The sequence below is a fragment of the Plodia interpunctella genome, chromosome 3, assembly GCF_027563975.2.
Source record: "Plodia interpunctella isolate USDA-ARS_2022_Savannah chromosome 3, ilPloInte3.2, whole genome shotgun sequence".
NCBI lineage: Eukaryota > Metazoa > Arthropoda > Insecta > Lepidoptera > Pyralidae > Plodia > Plodia interpunctella.
Genome location: NC_071296.1, coordinates 7,766,748 through 7,781,707, shown reverse-complemented (window position 1 = coordinate 7,781,707; position 14,960 = coordinate 7,766,748). Strand labels below are relative to the sequence as shown.

General features: G+C 36.4%; 1 protein-coding gene across 6 annotated transcripts in view; it reads right to left on the bottom strand.

Annotated features, from left to right (window-relative positions):
• Positions 1-14,960, bottom strand: part of Rbp6 (RNA-binding protein 6) — a 473,180-nt gene that overhangs the window by 175,112 nt on the left and 283,108 nt on the right. For all 6 annotated transcript variants that reach the window (XM_053769559.2, XM_053769561.2, XM_053769560.2 and 3 more), the window contains one exon: positions 11,786-11,878. In XM_053769559.2, coding sequence (XP_053625534.1) covers positions 11,786-11,878 — 93 coding nt within the window. The remainder of the gene's footprint in view (positions 1-11,785; positions 11,879-14,960) is intronic.

The following is a 14,960-nucleotide window of genomic DNA, read 5'->3' as shown; positions in this document are numbered from 1 at the left end:
TCACGTTTCGCATTGAAATAAAATAGTCATTAATACAAAATAGAAATTTTAGTTCACTTTTTATTTTAATGGAATCAAATACCGAGAAAATCATGATGTTTTAAAGGCTTACCTTGAAAACACAAAGAAAGAACGCTGAAAATACAGAAAGCTATAACTGAAATACGTAAGCGATTTATGGTAAAGAAAAACGAATGAATACCAGGATATTATGAGTATACTGCCATGCCTCGGGGCCTACCCTGCCGCGTCGCTTCTACAAGGACGTATCTACATTTGTATAAAATTTTATTCGTTCGGCTTACAGAGATCGTAAAAAGTTACATACGCGTTCGATTTGAAATCATATTATGAGTTTTCAACATGTACGAATGCAACCAGGTCTCGTATTCCTCTATATTGAATCGTGCATCTCCGCTTTCAATCTTGTTCTATACTTGATGTAACGAAATATGGCTGGGATGAGATGATGTGGAACACATGTTGCGCGCCGTATGAGATCTACGTCTGCAATAATTCAAAAATGAGTTAAGCTCCAACTTGAGGGTCGGTTCATTGCAGTTTATTTATTGGCAGTTTTGATTTACGACCTTTTGTATTATAACGATACGTGGTTTACCGTTTCATGAGTTCGGTCTCGGGTGAGCTCTGTTTCTCAAACTTTGCTGGAAACGCAACGTGTAGCTCTGATAGTTTTGTAATGTTTGTTGAGGTTTATTCGTAGCTATGTTTAAAATCAATACAATATTTGAAAAATATTTTACTATATTGCAATATAAAATATGCCTTATTTCAAATAACGTTTAACTGTAGTCCAGTGATTTCTAAGGTGTTTTCTAAGGAACTTCTTAATTGAATTTCCATAAAATAACCGCAGACAAAATCATGTGATTTGTCATGCTCAGTTAGTGCAGTTAGAACATAATATAATAACATATTTTGCCCAAGAAAAAAATATATGCAAATAATAGTAGAATTAAGTAACAATAACACAAACATAAATATAAGAAGATAACGAAAAAAATAGAACATATAAAACCTTAATTGAACGCAAAATGAATTACGAAATATGTGTTAAATTTCCCGGCAAATTTATATGTGTTACGGCTTCAAAGGTATTATAATAAGAGCTAGTCTACCACGCCTGGTCTTGCGAGTAATTCTATTAATCTTAACATTACCATGGGACAAGGCGCCGCCATTTGATCTAAGCAACAAACCCGCAAGCTTACTTATACAATACTTAATATTAATGTTGGTAATGAATAATTAACATTCTACGTTATTTTTATTACAGCAAATCGAATAAGGATAGTTCTTTCTTGGAGAGGAAAAACTTTTTATACCTATTCGGAGAGATCATCATCATTATCATCAGCCATTTTACAGTTCCCACTGCTGGGACAATGGCCTTCTTTGTGGAAGGATAGGGAGTACGGGCGGAGTCACTAAGCGGAGAGATCACTTAGGTTGTAACTTTAAGACAAATGTCACTAGCAGTTGAAAGTATATTGTATTAGAAAGGGACGAAAAATTCACTTAAGGTTATTGTAAATGAAATATAAATTGTTTTTACAATTTCTTTGCATGCAACACACAAGTTTATTTTGTTTCGTGTTTAACTCAGGATCACTGCTGTCAGCAAGGATATTGCTTGTAGAATATTATAATCCAAACTATAACTATGAGAAAGTTAGTTTTTAAAATAGGTTTATTTTCAAAGTAAGCCACGAAAGGAAAATACTTCAGAGTTACTTATTGTGATAACAATACCCACTGCACTTTTTAGGAAATATTGAAAGTTACTTTTGGAAATTTAGGTCAATTAATTAAACAAGTTACGTCTGTTTATTGATAAGACCTTTGAAATATATGGTAAGGCAAGATTATTTTTGTTTCCATATTTAAACATATTTATGCACTGCATAAAAAAACAGAAAATCATAAGACGAACTAAATAAAGAAGACGAGCTATGGACTTAAGTATAGACCCGAAAGAAAACATTCATTGCTAGAACTTATCCACCCGAGTCATACATTGTTGCAGCCTTCGGACCCTCCAATCCTACCCTGGTAACAGTCACGACACATCCATTTGTACCCAAATTCGGCCGAACCCACCCCGAATAATCCACCGAGGGCCATTCTCTGTTCTCGTTTGTTGAAATGCCAAATCGCAGAGCATTATTCTAATTCGCTGCGCGATAGCTTTCGAAGAAGCTATTTATTTGCTCTGAGCCCAATCCACGATCCAACAGTTTAAGTTATTATTATGGATGGCATTTCGTAATAATAATTTTGGATGAGATTTCTTCGAAAACCTTAAGAAAAATATTGTCTGATCATTTTTGATCTACAATTTTAGTATAACAAAACGGCCAGTTGACCAAAAAGTGTAGTTTTCTCTAAAGTTACATTAAAAACTACACAAAACAGAGAACCAATAACGTAAGACAAATAGCGCAACTTATTTGCAAATAAAATCACTACCACTTCCCAGGTTTCAACACCGGTAGCACTTACAATAAATTATAGGAATGAAAGGAAATAACTTTTCTTATATATCATGATAGAATGCCCGGAGCACATGTGGCAATCTTTATTCCACAGAAGTGGCGCAGAAGTGAAAGATATTTTAGATATAAAAACACGTGCCCGATGCTAATAAAGTTAGGCAATATCGGAAAGGTATTTGTATGAACGGTTTCCCAAGGAGCCCAAAAAAGGGACATAAAATGAAAGAAACGAAAGTGGAAATATGGCCAAGTCATATTTTATTTACTGCATACAATTGAACCTTTATCACGGTTTGTATTGAGTTAGAATGTTTGGTAGTTCCCCATTTAGGAGTATTTTCGGAACAGGCATCGTAACACTTTAGTGCATATTTATATTTTATATCCGTATAAAATTTAGACTCTTTGAAAAATTAAAAATAAATGTAATAAAGCTTTAATTATCTAGTATCATAAATGAACCAAGTGTATAGGCTGCGTTACTATTGAAATGAACAAGTGATAGTAGTGTTTAAATAGAAAAACTTTAAATAAAGGAGATAATATTGATATCTTTGAATCACATAAGGAAATTTTCTTGATGTTACATACTTTATATACCTTATACTTTACATTTTCTTTGTTTGATGCCTGCACAGCACAACAAACCAATTTAGGAAGCCTTACCAAACGAAATTGCACATAGCATCATAGGAAACGCGGGGAAAAATAAAATTAGAGTACAAGGAAAACATGTTCGCATTGGAAATATTACTAGCGGCCCTTCTAGCCGCAGAGACAACAATATTCAGTCAGTTCCCGACAACGTCTTTTTGATATTCGCCAAGCAGTGAAACAAACGTTGAATGCATAAGATTTACGTGAGCGGGTTTACGCTGGGTTAAAAATAAACCCCCGAGCAACTCGAGCGAAACAAGGAAATAAAGCGCTCGTAGGCCAGACTAAAGACGCCAAAGCGTTCTATCGGTAAGGCTCAATAATTGGATTCGAAGGAAAGGAATTTTAGCGAAAAAAATGTTCGACAATTTGTCAGTCAGCTAGGCGAGGGATCTCGACGACATGATCGTGCTTCATCATCGTTTTTTTTGTCAAAGTGCCTGCCCCTGCCCCGCACGGCCGACCAGGAATTCTTATTATTCGTTTTAGATACATTTTGTGTATACTTAGTGAACTATCCTCAAAGAACTTTAATTCTCTGAGTCCGAAATAGCGAGAATCGAGCCGCTTTATTACTTCGAACGCGCTTGTTTTTGTTTTCTTTTACGATAGCTAAAACACGGCGTTACGACATTGTGGCGTAAGTGAGCGATGTTGTGTTGCCTTGAGTCAGCGGTAACATTCGAGAAGGAAATAATAAAGACGATCTCAAAGGCCTTCTTATACTTAATTACAATTTTTCCTGAACTAGAAAAAGACGATGATATACTAGGCTACTTTATACCATTTCTTTTCTGATCAGAGCTACGAGCAATCAACACAGTTTCCAATGTGTAAAGTAACTAACATCACATGTGAAATATACCTATATACCTTGGGAATTCCTGAGAGATACCGCACTCCTTATATTTATAAGGAGGAGCGGGAAATAAACAAACCGAATGGTTGGAAAAAAGGAACGTACGGTCTGGCAGTACATCTCTTTGATTGTGAAAAATGTCGCGGCGCACCTTGAATTATTTGACAGTTTGAATTGTCACAACCTATTTCTGTTGTTAGTTTCCTCCCTCATATCTGGTGATAATAGGTAAATAAATAAAACATGTACAGCCGATTGCAGATTTAGCACAAGTATTCGAAACTTTTCAATATGTTTTTAAAAATACCTAAATAGGTAAATAAAACACTTACAATATCAAAAAATATTTACGGTAAATTTTATTCAGAAAAATAATTTTCCTATACATTTTGCGAATATTTAAAGAATATTTCAAAATCTCTCGCATCCATTTTGCTAGAAATCGGCATTCAAAACTACTAATTTCTTTATTTCTCACCTAATTATTTGGTGTAGAAATAAAAAAAATATTTAAACGATAAGTCAAGTGTAAGGACAAAACTAAGCGGATCGAGGTGCGTATCAAAGGATCTCATCTGGGTGAAATATTACCTTTCACGTGCAATTTGTTCGCACGAGTGTCGGCGTCTTGTCCAATCAGCGCGCCCGTTTGCCTGAACGCCTAATTATGTTTACTGTGTCCTTTCACACTGAACCGCGAGATTCCTCCCGTCCTTCTAATACACTTATGAACTGTAAAATCTCATTACTACTATCAATTTTCTCTAGTTTCCAAGATTTTTCCAGTTGTGTCTAATTATGAAATATTACTGTTATTATCAAAAATATTGCTCCCTCATCCTAGTAATTTGTTAAGCAACGTAAGCATAATAAATAACACTCGTTTAGTACGCTGCAGCTGTATGTACACGTACCGGAATCTGTGTAACGGTTATCCTCAGAGGAAGGCCACGCACGATCCATTAATTACTACCGCAGCGCTCCGCGTGAGACGTCAACCTTCCTATCAAACCCCCCTCCGCACCCCCCACACCGCCCACAATTTCCCAGCAAGCGCATACGCCACCCCGCCAAGCGCCTAAATCCCAACACCGATCTTTTCTCAGCGTTTTTCACAAAGCCGTCATAAAATAAATGAATTAGCATACCTAATTGTCCCTGGAAACGAGAATAAAAAAATGAAGAGACCCTCCGCTGAATTCGGACGGATTTCTACGAGGCAATCAAAATTTAAGAATAATTTAACAGATCCACATGCAAAGCCCGGTTTTAAAAGAGAAAGTTAACGTGACAACAGCGAATTTATGAACTCGAGATTTCAAAGGAAGCTGGAAATGAAAAAAAATATGGGATCAATAATTATGCCATCTTTGAAATAGCTTTATTGAAAAGTCCACTGAGCCGACATAGAATGTGTAGTCATACACGCGTGAAACGAACCTCTTCTGATTCTCAAGAAGGTTTTGAATAACTCTCAACGCCTTGTTGGAGCTCATTGAAATGCTAACGTTGATTTTCTCATTTTGAACCCATTTTACAGAGAATTGTAGATAAATTATGCTTTATTGATTATTAAAACAAAACCCGGCGCTCGAGATTGCTGTGTAATAGCTTTTTCAGATTACTAACAAAACAAAGTTAATGAAGCCAATAAAGGTAAACAATTTTGTGTTAATGTCGCGCGAAAAAGTTATATTAATTTACGTGGACTGGTGCAATTTGTTGCTCTTTTCAGGTTTGAAAATATATTTTATACCGCGAATGATCGGCTTATAGCGCCCCATCGGCTCGAACATTGTAACAGGATCAATGAAGTGACGCGTGAATCTCACTTATAGCATATCAATTGAGTTTATGGAGCACCCAAAAACGTGTCCCGGCATCGAAATTATTGCGAATAATTGCTGGAATCATTTCAATTTTCTACGTAATTGGTAGCCAGTTGGAAATGTTCCACTGAATGAGGTAACGAAAAAAAGAAATACCCTATCGAGTAAAGGTTTCTCATTACTTTTTCGGATTTCCTCTCTTACGTGTTTGAGTGCTCGAATATAGCCTCCAGCGTCGACAATTACGAAGAACAGTACTAGACGGCTAATACAAATCGCTAGCCCGGGGGGTAAGTTTAACCATACCTACCATGCCCCTCCTACACCTCTTACTGAGAAAACTATTACATCATTGCGAGGATTTTATTCCTTCAAAGAAAAATAAACCGGAATATCATTGAAATAGAAGTGAAATTTGTTTCAGCGAACATTGAAAATATTTCTATGCTATGTCCATCATTTTGTCTCGACGGATAGCTGAGCGCGAATGGTGATATTGTTTCCGAGTTCATGTATTTGTCGTTACGTTTGTCAAATTATTTCTGGGACGTCTGTTTATTTATAAAATACATTATAATTTATCTCGTGATATATATACAGTCGCAAAATCGAAATACCTTTTTATTGGATACTTTATTTCGTTTTGTCACTTCTCTGAATGACATAGCTAGAAAAAAAATAATGACACATAATACAGCTTCCAGGTGATACACATAAAAACTTTGAATAAAAATTAATTATTGTGATCTCATTTTTACTATAAATAGAAGGAACTCTGACAAAACGGAACAATTTCTAAACAGCAACAAAAAATACTACTTAGTAGCGCTGAATTAGTGTTACATTGCCAAGAATAACAGCAAAAAGCGCTCCTTCAGGAGTAATTAGGTGGTCCTCTAAAACCATTCGGGGCATAATTAGTTCTCCATTAGGCTAATATATTGGCACTCCGCCGTCCGCTTCAATACAAACAAAAAGCCAACACTCTCAATTCGGGAATTCGTGTTCGTAATTTTATAAACGTGCCATTTGCTTCCGTGCTTCGGAAGTGCATCTAACTGCCGCATTTTTCCTATTCTACGGCAAATTTGTCCAATAGTTGAAAAAGTTTTTTACTTAGCCTTCGTATAAACAAATAATTCATTCAGTCCAAGTTTTAAAGAATTTTGCTTCATTGGTTGTTACATTTAGAATTCGATTCGTAACCAGAAAGTTTAAATCTTCATAAATAGGCAGTAACTAGTTACGCCTTGCTAATGTTAGATAATTATTGTCTACCTAATTTAATCAGTTACATCAAAGCTCGTAAAACAAGCATTTCAGATTTTTAGTTTTTCGAGGTTTTACTGTTTTACTGCTTATACGCTTTTTATATCCTAATGCAAATTTCAGATCCTAAGTTTGACATTTCAACGACGTATTCCTTAAAGTTTTTTTGGTAGGTACTACCTTGACCTTTTTACAATGTAATAATCCATCGTATGGTTGTCTTGCAATTAAACCGAAAAGTTGTGTTGTAATTGTTACAAATTACAACCGCACTCGTGTCGCTCGTAGAGAAACGCTGCCTTCGATCAGCCGTCAGCGCATAACCAAATTAGAGCAATTTAAGTCAGGAAATTGGAAACGCTATCGGGCGCTCGGCGCAGCGCTGCAGCAAACGCCACCGCACTGGTATTTCAGACATCCACCGTTTCGGCAGCCGTGGCTAATGTCTGAACAATGCACGAATCTGGACAGCCAGATCCGACCGGCTCCGAAGATAAACGACAACTGTAGAGCGTTGTAACAACTGATTGATATACGGCCTTCGATGATATCTACCTAGAGCCGAATTCCAAACCCGCTTCAGTCACAGTTGGAGTACTGTTGACAGCAACGATGTTTTGATAGCGGTAAGAGTTAACGTATCGACTGGTTTGTTTAGCGTTTATCTGCTGGATAATCCGCTTTTCGAGTTGTTTTTGTTGTACTACTTCGTAGATAGCTGAATTACTGTGAATTAAGGGAGTATGTGTGGTAAAATGTATTTGGTATACTATTCGGTACTCGTAGTAGAGGTTTAAAAATGCATAATGAATAAGTAAGTAGTTAGCTAAATAGCTGTTGCCTACATGTTTAAAGGTGTTACGTTAACATCTGACATTTAGGCATTTGAAACTCCATACTGAGACCCTCAGTCGCAGTTACGATACAAGTTCAGTTAAGATAATAACAAGTGATCATGCAAGTTGCTGTGCATTTCAACACACTTGCGTACAAGTTATCGACAGAACACGACGGTCAGAGTTTGTACTTGCTAGATGACTGAAACAATAGTGAATCAAGCATGCAACGAAACTTCGCAAAGACACTCCATGCGTACAACGCCAGCGCTTAGCGAGCGGTGGCTCACCAACTTTATATTGGTTGGGAAACTTCATCGTTAGTTCCGAAGCCTTGTGCCACTAATATAAGGCATCAGATTGCAAGAAAGCACAGTCGGTATTATTAATTCATACTCAACTTTAGCAGATCGGAAATCAATTGCACAAAGGAAACTGCTCAACTCTATCGGAGTGCGCTAGTCAAAGCTGTCCCTACTAATGTCAAGATGTGGCGCTATTGTGAACATTTTGGATATGATAGCATAGTTATTTAGTTTCTCAAGTTTATTTTTGTGGTTAACTCAAAATAAGTGTATTTATGTGTGCTTTGAAATAATTACAATCTACCCTAGTTGCAAGCTGTAAAGTTCAAATTTTTTCACAGTTTTATAATTTTGAATATCAAACTTCACCTGAACTTTGTCAAGTAAAAAACATGTTATTTTTACTAAGATTCTCTAGATTAAAAATTAACATAAGTTGCCACAAGAAGTGGGCCCCTCAGACCACTGCATGTGGTCTTCTTATTCTCCTAAATTACTTGACACTAAAAGGGTTGTGATAATGTAATGCTGTATAATGAGAATAGAAAAAAAAAACAATCCACAGCAACATTGTAGGGCCAAGTGTACACTTATACTAGGACAGATTCGCACGCATAATACGCAAAAGGGTCTATGTACCCGTTGATTTCGTTGAAAAATATGCTTTAATATAAAGGGTTAAAGTCAATATTGGAGAAATAAGAGCCGTGTTAGATAACATTAAATCGGTATCGGCTCCGACGATTACACCGGGTCGTTCGGCTAATTAATTTTTAAGTCAGCATCTCGAAGCCGGCGCCAGCTCTCCACTGAATTTGACTGCGATTTACATATTATATAAGGAGTTGTTTTCTTGATTTCAAATCTTGATTTGAATTTTGTTGTTGTTCGAGAAAAGCGGGTTTGAATTTAATTTGTTTGCTACAACCGTTTAATTTCGATAACGCATAAGCCTTTCGTTCTGCCCAGATTCTTATTATGTTTTCTAGATAAAGAGTGACAATAATTACATTTATGATTGTTAATTTCAAGTAATGTTTTGTAACGTAACATAACACCTTCATTGATAGTTTTTTGTTCTACAAAAAGGTTAATGTGCTGTATTTTATTACATGTCGAAGTTAAGGAATGCGAAAACTGGAAGTGATATATGATATAGATAATATTTATTTCAGCAATAAAAGTTATTCAGTGAAATTTCTTGCAAAACGTTATATGGCCAAGCAGATTTCCCAAATTACCCTCACCTTTAAAATGCTACAGAAAATATACGCCGGAAGTTATTTCGCGTACGTTGTTGTATTAGATTAAGCGCTGTGAAATTAACTCAGTGCAATCCGTTTCTTTTTATACACCAACTGTGCAGATTAAACTAAAAGGCACGTTATCTCCATAACTCTTTACTCCTGCATGGCCACTTAAAACTTCCCAATGCTTCGGAAGAATGCGCTCCCAAGCATCGAATCGGTATTCTACATGCGATATCGTACAGTGTCGTGACGAACGAAATTTGCGCAGACCGTTACGGCTATAAATCCGCCGGTTTCCTAAATCCTTGAAAGGGCACCGTCGAGCTGCTTTCATCAGAAAATTCTCCATTATCTGAAGGAAATCGTTACCGGGGTAGCTTGCTCACCCTCGGCCGACCCGGCTTTCATTTACGGGGTTGCGTGTACGCGTCTCGCAGCGTTTGCTTCAGGTGGGTATAGTCATTGTGTTCGGTATTTAAGTGGCTCATTTGATATTCTGAGACGGTTTGCATTTGGAAAGCTCGCACGTGTGGAGAGCCGGGTATCGAGACATCGAAGTCACGGATCGGAGGCACGCACACATGGAAAGAATGGTGTTTGTACACGTCTATGACAACAGGAGAGCTTCAATGTGACGGGTCGTGACGAGCCCCACAGTCTATGGCCCTCCCGAACGCACACGTACGCAACCCGGATTGCGTCGAGTTTGCGTATGTTTATCCACAAATAGACTAATGAAGGCACCTACAAAAGCGACTAGATTGTTAATTAAACTTGCTCAAAATGTGACACCCTTACGAAATGATGCCAGCCGGGAGCACAGTGCACGGCTTCAATGTTATTGAATTAATTTGTAATCAGAATTCTCGGTGTGCGTTCTTGGCTCTAATAACGGTATCCCATAATTTATTTTCGTCTCTAAATACACTCGATTAAGGCATCGTTTCTACGCAAAACTGTTGCATGAGTGCCGTGTTACGGTCCATTGCTTTCGGGCAGCGTGTTGGTAATCTAAATTGCCCTCCTCATTATATTTTAGACTTTGTTTATATAGCACACAATTCGGATATTAACTCGACCAACATCGCACAATTATTATTCCATGAAAATGGCAAACATTGATTTATGCGGCTCGTATATTTAATTAAAGTACCTAATTGCGGGTACACATTATTACTTAGACACAAAAGTATTTCAAAAGACCCCATCATTAGGCTACCCACCAAAAGGAATAACCATTGCCTTAATCATTATTCTTAAAGACTCTTCATTAAATTCCTTTTATCTCTCCCGGGATATTTCCTTCGCTCGGCATCAATCACATTCACTCCGAAAAACTCGTTGGCTTTATTCTAAACTCTCATAATAGGTAATAAAGGTTTTGATCGTCTTGCGCGGCTGGCGGGCGCCGATTACTTTGAGAAGGCACAATGATTCCGGACGGAGCCGATGTTGAATTCTGAAAAGTTCCTTAGTCCGGATCCACGCTAGATACGGGGCTAATTACGAGGAAACTTTTGTAGATAGACACCTGCACTGAGCCGCCGCGGCCAGACAAAGACCAAGTTATCGCAGACTTACAGCCCTGGACACTTCGCCATGGGAATAGTAACTTTAAGGCCGCTCATAATGGTCCTATTTCCTCTGTCGCTGTTTCAAAATAGGACGATAGATCAACGCTCAAGAGACCCTCATTCAATACCCAACGACGGTAATGAGGCGACAAAATTATTTTCTTCAGAAATTTTAAAATAAGATAGAATAATCAAACACTTTACATAAAATTTAATTAATTCACTGATTCCTCTAATCGTTTTAAACTCCATCATAACAAAGTAAAATAAACCAAATAATCATAACACAGTTTGCAAGTTTGGTCGAAACGCCAAATTTTGAGGGTAATGTGTTTAATATTATGTGCACGAAATGATTTAACCGCGGGAGAATTAGCGTTGCCTAATAACAAATGGGACATGACAGCGCAAATTTAGAACACTTTTCTGGAAAGTTGGTTGTAAATTAAATTTCGCGCGAAGTTACGGTAACTCGGCTCAACTCCGCTCAACGTTGACATGTCGCTCAGAACGCCACATATGAACAATACGTATGTCACATGATCTTAAGGCTCATATATACTATGGCTAGCAAAGGATGCAAATTCTGTAAAATGCAGTCGGAAAAATTGGCAAAATAACAGAAAATCTAACTCTCGGGCTTTGTATATAACAAAATATCGAAAAAAAAACTTTATAGGTAAAACTTACCGGTCCAAACTGTTCGAAGTAATTTTTTACGTCTTCAAGCGTTGTGGGTGCGGAAAGCCCTCCTACGAAGATTTTCTTTGTCCTGGTCACCATCTGTAAAAGAAAAACACACAATTTTATTACTTTACTCATATTTATTCATTCAAAATGTCGATTGCTATATTCTAATGTGAAAGGCAAAATACATAAAAATAATTTAAATTCTCTTCTATTTATTTAATTCATAATAGAAAAAAAGATAAGTTGTGGTATTACAATTTACATAAATTAATTGTTAAGAGAGACTAAATAGGTATGTAAGCGAAATAATTTAATTCTAATTACATACATTTGGTTACATCCTAACATAAAAAGGATTATTCCGAAAAGAGAATCAACACCGGGCGCAATGTTAAAATGATTATAGTAAATATATTTTAAGTAGGCAATACATTTGTAAATGGCTTTAATCACTATTTTCTTACGTTATCATTTTGTTTGTTAGCTAGATTAGTTATCAAATAATCTTGCTGGCAAACAAGCGCCTACAGTATTTTTAAAAATTAAGTGCGGTATTAAAACACGAACTTATCCATCCATAACAAACCCCAAGCAAGGCCTATGCCCCAGCAGTGGGGATATTAAAATAGCTGATGATTAAAAATAAATGCAACCATCTCATAAAGTTATTTTGGGAAAATGATAATTTACAGGTGGTATCATGCATATTTAAAAAAAGTGTAGCCGTTTAAAGGATTTTTTTCATTATAATGTCAATATTGCCATCTCAAAGGCTTTTCTCTGTGAATATTTATGCTGGTAATAACGAGGCAAAAAATGCAAGCGACAAGTCAACAATAGCTGAGGTTTTGAAGGGTTTCCAATCGGGCTCTGTATAATAACTTCATAAAGAATGTGATGTCCCAGTTGCTTTAGTCAATTTCAATACCTATACAAGAACATAAACGTGATTTTTTTGCAATATTTAAAACATTGCAAAAAAAAAATTAACATCATTCGTATAAGTCATCTGTACGTTGTTGGGTTTATAAAAAAGGTGCCTACATGTAATTTAGATTAAATTATGAGAACATTTATTTGTTAGGTACGTTTATTTGTTATTCGACGAGAATCTAATCAAAACAGATTATGTGCACAAATAAAAATATTTTTTAATGTTCTTGACGCAACCAATAAATATTTACGGCTCTAAAAGGCATCACTGTTGCTATGAGTGGCGAAATATAATAGCTCTGTGGAAATTGAATAAAACAAGATTTGGCAACATCTAATGTAACTAATGTAAGAGGTTGGGAGTCGGCCGATCCAAACGAAATCACACTCAAATACGTAAATGATGAATAAGTGGCGTGGGGGGCTGCGGGGGGAGGGGCTCGCTACGTGTCCAAGTGGCTCCCCCTTTTGGCCCTTTTCCCTGTAAATCCCGAGTGTGACAACATTCCCTGGTTTGTCTCTCGTCGCCTCTTCGTTCGTTTAATTTTTCCCGTGTTGCGATTTCCTTACTCACCCCTGATATTGCACTCAATTAATTCGTAACCGATATTTCTTTTTAAGAAAAGCCTGCTCTGTTAACCTTTTTAAAGGGACAAACATTTCATAATTGTAGCAATATAATTTTTTGGAATCGAAATAACTGCCGATCCAATTTAGTTCCAGAAACAGTATTTAAAAGTATGTAAGCAAATAATAAGTTTTCTATATAAAACCAGTATGATGTCGCTGTTTATAAAAGTGTTATTATTTTAACCCAAAATATTCACACCGAATTCGCCCATAAAAAACAAACAGAATAATAACCTAAACGAAAATAAATTGAATTTTATTTGGAGCTTCGCTTGATAACTAATCCCTATGAATTCGTTCGTATGAAAATTGTGGTATATTTTCCGATATCGACATTCGATAACGTGCGAACGGCTATAGACGAAGGTGTATAGGGTAGGTGTTGTTTGGTCACGTGATCAGTACACATGCAACGCAACAAACATATGATTTCAGTTTGGTGACAGAACGACAAAGAAATCTTATGTAGTATTTATTATACATTTATTTGTGATTTATAAGCACCAGTTTTATCTTTGGTCATTTCATCTGAAAAAAAAGTCACAAGTCAATCATGATTTTTTAAAAAATATTTTTTCTAGTTATCATATAATATATCAAAACAGCACAATGGAAATTTGTAAACCAAAAGATAATTGTTAGGATCAACATTAATTTATTTGTGGCTGAAATAAATATTAATTTGATTAACCGGCATTTATAAATGGGATTGTAACGGATGTCCACTGGGAGTGAATGTCAGGTTTGCCTACCGCCACGTCAGGCGAAACTGTTGGCAATTACCTTAAATGTGGACAACGCAGGCCAACCCGTTGGGAAAATTAATATTCACCGCATATCCAATTTTTGGCCGGGTCTAAATTGGAACACGCTACCTGTGATTGGCCAAATTAATCGCTTCTACGAATGAGTTCGCCAGACAAAATGTTTGAACACTTGAATAATTTCATTCTCGATTCTTGTGTGTGTGTGTGTGCTCTGATGTGCCTACTAGTTCCATGGTTATAATTGAATTCGATTTTTACATGACTTATGTGACAGGTATTATTGTTTTGTCTATTTCTTACGTGTATTTAGCCATGGCGTCTTTAAAGAAAACTTGACATAGGTACCTTAAAGAACTTGTAAAAATACTAAATTATAATAAAGGAAATTATACGTCTTAATAAAATTTGCTTTTGAAAATAAAGTTTTTCATCTACTTTAATACTCTTAAAAAATTAATATGTTCATAATATTGGAATTCCAGACGGAACAGGGAACCCACAACGAGTTTCGAGTGCCTCCTGATTCAGAATTGACCTAACGCTCGTACATTGTCGCTGCCAAACGATGTTAACCGCTCCCTCGTTAACGGACTCCGTTCGCAGTAATTTTGTTTGAAAAATACAACAATTTAATTTAGTCGGACTTGACCACTTGATAGGACGCCGCACGTTGCAGTCGTGTAACAAAAATGAGTTTGAAGTTTTTTTAATCAGTGATGAAAAATAGCTTCAAACATATAACTGAATATGATTGAATAGCCATTCCGACACCGCAAGAAGATGCACTGTGACGTTATAATAAGGACATTTACATGTCAAAAGCGAAAATTATATGCAGATGCCAA